Raw genomic sequence first — 8828 nt, forward strand, 5'->3', positions numbered from 1 at the left:
GGATCTGCAATTGATAATCATAGTAAAGTACAGACAAAAAATTGGGCCAAAAGCAAAATGTTTTTCAATATTTTGTTTAATGTCAAGTAAAGGTTCATGTTTTATTCCCTGTTACTGAGATACACAGTGTTCAGCTTGTCAACATTGCCAGTATATGAATAGACTACTTGTTATTGTTGACAAGTGTATTTCAGTCCTGACTAAAAGTCAAATGTAAACAACATTGAATAGAACAAGAATATAAACTTGATGTGACAATCAAAATACACCAGTGAAAAAAGCATCAAAAGTAAAGCTACTGTCCTGTCAAATATCAACAAATAGAATGTTGCAACAAGTACATGTAGCTAGATCATACACTACTCTAGACGAGATGGATGAAATCCTGTGTACTGGCCATAGGGATCTGGATAGCGATCCCTTATAGCCCAAACACAACAACTAGGTATAACACATCTGTTGCCAGCACCAAGACGTCCATGTTGCCACACAATGAATTGCCTATAAGCTGCATGGCGATTAGATTTACTCAGGTCGTCTTCATCATCCACAATCAATTTACATCTTGATCTGTGCAAAGACAAATGACAGAGACCAGCTGTCTATAAAGTTACAACATTTTTGAAAGTCAAGTCTTCCGGTGATGTCACACCATCTGATATGCCTCCTTTTAACAATATCTTGAAAAAGTTGCCATGAGATGTAGTTTTTGTGGACATTTTTTCAAACTTAGTCCTAATTTTGCTCAATGCAGTGTTACCTGAAATATGTTTTTTACAAGCTGGCCCACTTCATCCTTGTTTACAGTTTTTACCAGAAGTGACAACAGTCAGAAACTTTTGTTGAGACTTTCAGTTTTTGTTGTATCCATCAGTGTAGCTTGTTTCTTATACTCATTAAGGCCAAGAAAAATAAAAAGTTTGTTTCTCATCCTCACGTGCGTCAATTTAGACCCGCCGCATAAACCTTCGTTTCTGCTCATGAGGAAATAAAATGAAAAAACCCTCAAAAATATGCAACGATAGTGCATAACGCTGTGCTCTATAAAACAACTACACAAAATATCTGACACTAACATTCCATTCAAAACTGTAGACATATGTCACTATTCTATTAAGCTGTCAAACTGTGCATTGCTGCACTAAAAGTCAAACTGCAGAACTGTTGCTATACAAAAATACTACAGCAACACTGCTGTGCATTTATCTCTGCATGCATTCCTATGTTTTTTTCATGTTTTTGCGCGTTCTTGTTGGCTGAAGAATAAACATTGAGAGAGAAAAAAGATGCGTCACTGCATCATTTTTGCAATATGTCTGGGATGAGAAACAAACTTTTTATTTTTCTTGGCCTAATACTGATATACCAAATACAGTTCGTGAATGCAACATGTGTGCAAAATACATATTACGGTATAACAGGAATGCGAGCTTGAACTTGAGATATAATAATGGTAACGTAAGGATCTGCAATTGATAATCATAGTAAAATACAGAAAAAAAATTGGGCCAAAAGCAAAATGTTTTTCAATATTTTGTTTAATGTCAAGTAAAGGTTCATGTTTTATTCCCTGTTACTGAGATACACAGTATTCAGCTTGTCAACATTGCCAGTATATGAATAGACTACTTGTTATTGTTGACAAGTGTATTTCAGTCCTGACTAAAAGTCAAATGTAAACAACATTGAATAGAACAAGAATATAAACTTGATGTGACAATCAAAATACACCAGTGAAAAAAGCATCAAAAGTAAAGCTACTGTCCTGTCAATATCAACAAATAGAATGTTGCAACAAGTACATGTAGCTAGATCATACACTACTCTAGACGAGATGGATGAAATCCTGTGTACTGGCCATAGGGATCTGGATAGCGATCCCTTATAGCCCAAACACAACAACTAGGTATAACACATCTGTTGCCAGCACCAAGACGTCCATGTTGCCACACAATGAATTGCCTATAAGCTGCATGGCGATTAGATTTACTCAGGTCGTCTTCATCATCCATAGCCAATATGTCATTCCTATATGCCCTAGCAATGGCAAGAATCAGCTCATTCAATACAACAACTTGAAACTCCTGGAAGAAAAAAAAGGTTTCGCTATACAATTTTGGTATGTAATACGTACACAGTATACACCACACAGAGAGAATGAAATAAGAAATTGTATTTAGTAACTCACATTGTGAAAATTATTCTAAATTGCTTGTTTTCATATGGTGGTACTCATTCTGAAGCAAAAATGTACCAATGTGCTCTAAATGTTTTATTGCACATTTAGACTTGTAGGCTTACTGAATGTTTGATCATATTTCTGTTTGTTTTGAATATATAAACTTACTTCCAGCCTTGATACGCAGTGAGGTGGGAGCTTCTCACAGCAAAGTCTTTCCCTCTCTGTTGGCATTTGCCTACAGTTGCCACAGATACACCAGTCAGGTTTGCCTGCTTGAGGTGGTGGATGGTATCCACCAGACTTGTGTTCAGTTGGTTCCAAAAGATTAAAAACCAAGCCTGGTTGCTGATCCACCATTTTCAGAACAAGATCTTTTAACTGATCCTTTTTCATGTTATTTACTTGTCTCTAGATTGAATAGAGAAATAAATGGTCATTTCAAACATGAAAACTCTGCAGTATTGATGACATTTGGAATTAAATTATGGCAATAATGAACAAATGCAGTTGTTCAATATTTAACTTGTATAATCTAAAACATCTCCAGAAACAAGTTACCTTTCCAGTCCCCATTTACAGAATTTGAATACATCGAAACTTGACTGAACTGCACATGTCTTGTCACAATTTTAATCTAAGAAAAACTTGTCTCCAAAAAGCAGGGCCTTCTGTATGAGAATTCCTCTTGTCTTTGAAAAATACCAGCTATCAGTATTGAGACATGGATATAGCTAAAATGTAAAACTTCATGGCCTGCATCCAGTCTGATGTATTATGTTTGTTCACCGAGGAAGATATCTGCAGACAGGTACTTACCGTAATCCTTTGTTTTCTCTGGGCCAAGAGATCTTCTGTGCCTTCTTGGAAAGTTGCCTGTTGTACTACCCTTTGTCTTTGTCTGACTTGTCCACTTCTATTTCCAGCTGTCAACCTGTGTCCTCTCCCTCTACCGCGACCTCTCCCTCTACCTCTCCTTCTTTGTCTACTCCCCCCTCTGCAGTTAGGATTTTCTTCTCAGAGTCTGAGGTAGCACTTGACATGCTGACCTGCCATTAAATAACATTCATGGACAATGAAAAAGCGTTAAACACTGAAATTACTCAATTTTTCATCAAGAACATTTTCCATGAAAAGTATCTGTGGCGTGATGCAATCAAAATAGCACTACTCTGTTCCACAAGCTGTAGTCTGAGATGGCAGCCAGTTGACCATCAGCATGAACGTGGACCCTCTTTATGGTCTGTGATTGATGTAGCAAACAATCAGTCAAGAATGTTCCCATGTCATAATAATATGGAACCTGTAATATGTGTAACAGCCATGGTTTTGTTCATAAGCAAAGAAACTACGTTCTAGTCTCATCTACCTCAATCGAGCCTGTCTGTCAGGCAACTGCCGGTCGCCAGCAGTGGCGGGTAAATAGAGTAACTGAACTCGACAAATAAATTTAGCATGCGAATTTCACGTTCTTGTCAAAATATAATGAACAAGTCATTGACAATGACATAGTCCCCACTTGTAATAGGAGTATTAGTCTTGATGGGGCAGGGAAATGTGGTCATTAACAAGTATCACTGGAGTGTATATGTTCAGATGAATGGGCACATAGGACTATGTCATTGTTCCCAATTTGAAACAAGAGGCATGTCTAAGTTATGGTTCTAAATCGGGAAAAAAGATCAGACCTCTAGCTGTATTGGCCAGCCAAGAAATACATATGCGCATAATAAATGAGGTACAAGATGTTACATCTTAAGGTCTATTATCCTATCAAAATTGAAGCGTAAAGAACTTGAGGTTACTGAGTTATGCATATATATGCATAATCAAGGTCAAAGGTCATCAAGGTCACGTGACATTTTGAAAAAAAAATTGTATTGCTAATTAATCCATATATGCCAAAATTCAGACCTCAAGCTCTATTGGCTTGCCCACAATTATATATGTACATAATTAATGAGGTAAAGCATGTGTTGTCATAAGGTCTCCCATCCTACTAAATATAAAGGACATAGCACTTGTGATTACTTATTTATTGACATAATCGTGTATTTTAGGTAAAAGGTTATCGAGGTCACATGACATTTTGTCAAACAATGTCTATCCTTTAGTCTATCCCTAAATACCAAAATCATACCTCTAGGTCTATTGGCTCGCTCAAAATTAGATATGCGCATAATTAATGAGGTACAATATGTGGCGTCATAAGGTGTCCCATCATACCAACTATGAAGGATGTAGCATTTGTGGTTACTGGGTTATGGACAAATATGTATATTTGAGGTCAAAGGTCACCAAGGTAACGTGACACTTTGTCAAAAAAATTGTATTGCTAAGTTATCCCTATATACCAAAAATCAGACCTCTAGGTCTATTGGCTCGCTCAAATTAGATATGCGCATAATTAATGAGGTACAATATGTGGCGTCATAAGGTGTCCCATCATACCAAATATGAAGGGTGTAGCACTTGTGGTTACTGAGTTACGGACAAATATGTATATTCAAGGTCAAAGGTCACCAAGGTCACGTGACATTTTGTCAAAGTGTCTGAGACATCTGTGTGAACGGATTGACTCACGGACGGACATGACCCAATCTATAAGCCCCCTGGACTTTATCTGTGGGCACTAAAAACTGTGTCACTGCATCCTTTTCGCAATATGAATACGATGAGAAACTAAATTTTTATTTTTCTTGGCCTTATACATGGGAGTCTATGGACTGCCTTATACATGGGAGTCTATGGAGACTGCCTTATACATGGGAGTCAATGGAGGTGAAAACTAAAAAGTCCTCTAACACGGCCAAATTTGATCGCATTGTGAAACAAATCGACGTGCATCTGTATGAGGTAGGTTACTATCCTTGTACCAAGTTTGAACGAAATCGCTCCAGGCGTCTCTGAGATATCTGGGTGAACGGACGGACGGACGCACGCACGCACGCACACACGGACGGACGCACGGACATGACCAAACCTATAAGTCCCCCGGGACGATGTCCGTGGGGACTAAAAAGGAACCTATTACACAACGGGGAGAGGATTGTAGACAGAGAGGGAAGCGCTCTCGGAAACCGTAGTATATGCATGCGGTAGCAGAAAATTTGTGTTCAATCTCGTCTGGATCTGTACGATGATCCGGAAGATGCCATACCACATTCGTCGCTGATGTATTGATGAGAAAAATCATTTGCACAGCTGTAATTTTTATCATATTATTATACTACATTCCCGAAACTTCCGGAGATGTCGGCTGGTTGTGAGCTCGGTCGATGCCAATCACGGCTATGTCGGCCAGTGGGATCGTCGGCCAAAGTTTCGTCATGTATAACAGACTAGTGCATTTCCATTCTCATGAAGTACAAACATCTTTATTAGTGTACGCCTTATACACACACACATGCGATCTTGAAATATTGATTCCACACTTTATTTTGTTCTGTTTATGGCGAATTGGATATGATAACAATAACAGCGAGCGCGTGGTCCATGCTGAACACGTATTTACTTACGTGTTTCTGCAGATCGCCCGCGTACGATCGATCGAAAAGTTACACATCATTAATTACAGAACATCGTAGGTTAAAGTTTCTTTCGTCAGACTGTGTGGAAGTTGTCATCGTTTACGGTTTAGTTAGAATTACATCTACGTGCCGCCGCGACTGGCCTAGCTGGTTAAATTGCCGACAACTCCAAGCTCACGAGCTCAAGCCGCGGCAACTACTCCGACAGGCCGACTGGCCGAGCTCACATCAGGCCGACTTTCTCGTATTCTTTTCGAAACATAATGAAGCGAAGAAAGTTTGGCAAATGCAAACTTTACTATGATTATTCATTACTTACTTCAAGTTCCGCCATTGCATCAATATTGCTGTTCGAGTCTTGTGTACAATTTCTCAGGGAGAGAGAGGAGATCATTGACGTCATCAATCTTGGCGGTCTTGATCACGTGTACAGCAGAAAATCCCAATGTTTTTGTTTTGAAAGTTTGTTTACAAAACAGCTTTTCTAAGCGGCCGAAACGCATCAAAATGAACGAGTTTGTGTGCCGGGAGTGGCGAGAGGTCTATCTAAGAAGAGTACTTCACCTTAGTATGGCCTATTCGCTGTAGTTTTACAAAAAATAATTGACAATTTTGATCCATATTGCAACTTTAAGTCAGAAGATTAAAATTCACTTTTGTATTTTACAATTCTTGTAAAGAGAGTTTATCTTGTAGGTTTTGAAATTTAAGTAGCTATATATTTGAGTTTGCAAAAAAAACAACAATTATCGGTCCATTTGTTTGAAGACCGTATAGCAGCCTTGCCTGAGTCTCATTTTTGCATTTTCCCAGCCGGAGTCTTTGTAGTTACTGATTAAAGCGACAAAGTCGGCCTTTTTTCATGAATTTTGTGTGATACAAGATGCTACTTATATTGGTTGAAATGTTGAAAGATACTGAATAATTGTGTGATCATGCGAGTATTCGACCCAGGTTTTAAACACGGAACATGAAACCATCGCGAAAATAAATTAATGGTCATGATCATTAATTCATATGCGCGATTGCGCCATTTATTGTGTGTAAAAACCAGGGTCGAATATATGAATGGTCATCCATTCATTCAGTATCTTTCAACATGTCTACCAATCTATGTAGTATCTGGTATTAAACAAAATTTATGAAAAAACGGCCGAAGTTGTCCCTTTAAGAAAAGGCTTCAATCCTTAGCTTCTCCACCTACATAAAATTATGAAAGTAGCAAACACTGGTCTAAATGCTTAAAATACATTTAGAATATTTACGTATACCGAACACAATTAGTTGTATACGTGACGTATATCTTTGTATATTGAAAGCAACAATACGTTGATATACATATCTATGCAGAACAATAGTATACGCAATGCAGATTTTGCACACCAAATGTACACTATACTGTGCATTTTATAAATATGCGTATTTTATATAGATAATGTTGTCCACAAGTTATGATAGTCGGTTTGTGTGTATATTGTTGTATATCAAGCATTGTAAGCTATAAATTTCCAACATTTCTCCCAGGTATAATGAAAAGTCATATACTTATACCAAATACGAAATGACAAAGAAACTTCCATTTCACATTTACTTACTAATAGAAAATTTTCTTTGTTTTCGGATTCAAGGTTGTTCATGGTAAAAATCATCGCACAAAGTCTCAAGCGTTTTGGGACCACTTCTGAAAATATATGGACTTTTCCTCATTGATGCAAACAGCAGATCTTTACAATATTCTTTATATGTATATAAAATATGCCCTGTGTGATGTTTTAGATTTTTGCCAAAGGTTGATAAACAAACTGTAGCCAATGAAATGTAATATTATTTTAGTCTGAATTCATTCAAGAAAATGCAGATAAAATCATAAAATGTGATGAATATTGCGCTTAAATTTTGGTGTAAACTTTAAAGCGCTCAAAACGTAAATGTTTTGTCCGTTTTTTAATGGAAATTTCAATTATATGCAAGTCTTTTCTTTGACATTCTCATGTGAGATAGGATGGCAATACAGCTCTTCATCATGCTATCTATAAATCCAACAAAGAAGTTATTAAGGTGTTGACTAAGAAGTGTGTCGATGTTAACATAGAAAATAAGGTAGGATCATGTTTCTATTCTTTCGTCTTTTTTAATCACTAGACACATCATACATGTCTTAAAATATCAGTTTTTACGTCTATTGAACTGAAGCAAGATAATTAATTCAGAGAGCTGTATTGTGATACCTCTCTAAACGTGTCACTATAGTAAAATTTAGACGATTTTCGCCAGCATTAGTCACTGTTTTTCGATAACATAGACACATCTTCATCATTTTCTTTGCAATGATGTCGCTCTATTTGGTCTCATTTAGTTTTCATTTTCGACAATAACACTGCAGGTTACTTTTAAAATATTTCTAAATATCCAAAGTTATTGTATTGTGTTTAGAGGATGGCAATCAGTGTTCAGTTTAGGAGAAAGGAGATGCTAATGTACTTGTATTCCTTTTAGCTTGGTGAAACACCCCTGTTTTCTGCACTTAAGAACGGGACATCCAATGTGTGAGACTACTGCTTATGGAAAATGGCAAAGTGTGTAAAGACGTGGTAAGATCTTAAATATGTGTAATACGGTCAAGACATTTAATGAAAGTGCGCCGGAATGCATTTACTTACAAGTGTTGGCATTTTTGTTGAATCCACTGTCAGATATTATGCAAAATGTACTTAATGAAAGGCACATATTAACTTTCATAAACAGGGACGTTGTAGTGCGAAATAATACATAGGCAAAGTCGAAATTAGAATTTATAATCCAGTTGATGGTGTTCAGCTGCACATAGTATACAATCGAATGATCCTATCAATTTTTAAGAAAGCAAATTGTAAAAAATGGGTGTTCTGCATTATGCTTTCATTGACTAACAGATACTGCCAAAATAAGCCAAGATTTTGTTTTCAGGATGACATATCTAATGTTTCCCAACTGTTGTGGGCTGTGGCAAATCATGATAAACAAATGATTGAAGACCTTCTTAGGCTGGCGTGAATATAAATGAGTTAAAAGGGTAAGATGTTATAAAACACTCTTGACTATCACCTGACTCAGGTGAACATTGAGTAAAATTGTAAAAT

General features: G+C 37.0%; 1 protein-coding gene across 1 annotated transcript; it reads right to left on the bottom strand.

Annotated features, from left to right (window-relative positions):
• Positions 1-781: 781 nt before the first annotated feature.
• Positions 782-5510, bottom strand: LOC139145484 (uncharacterized). Its single transcript, XM_070716693.1, has 4 exons — positions 5413-5510; positions 2999-3176; positions 2348-2590; positions 782-2084 (listed from the first exon to the last, which is right to left on the bottom strand). The coding sequence occupies exons 1-4, from the start codon at positions 5508-5510 to the stop codon at positions 1821-1823; spliced, it is 783 nt and encodes a 260-aa protein (XP_070572794.1). The 3' UTR covers positions 782-1820.
• Between the last annotated feature and the right edge of the window lie 3318 nt (positions 5511-8828).

Source organism: Ptychodera flava, chromosome 1 (genome assembly GCF_041260155.1).
Source record: "Ptychodera flava strain L36383 chromosome 1, AS_Pfla_20210202, whole genome shotgun sequence".
Lineage (NCBI taxonomy): Eukaryota > Metazoa > Hemichordata > Enteropneusta > Ptychoderidae > Ptychodera > Ptychodera flava.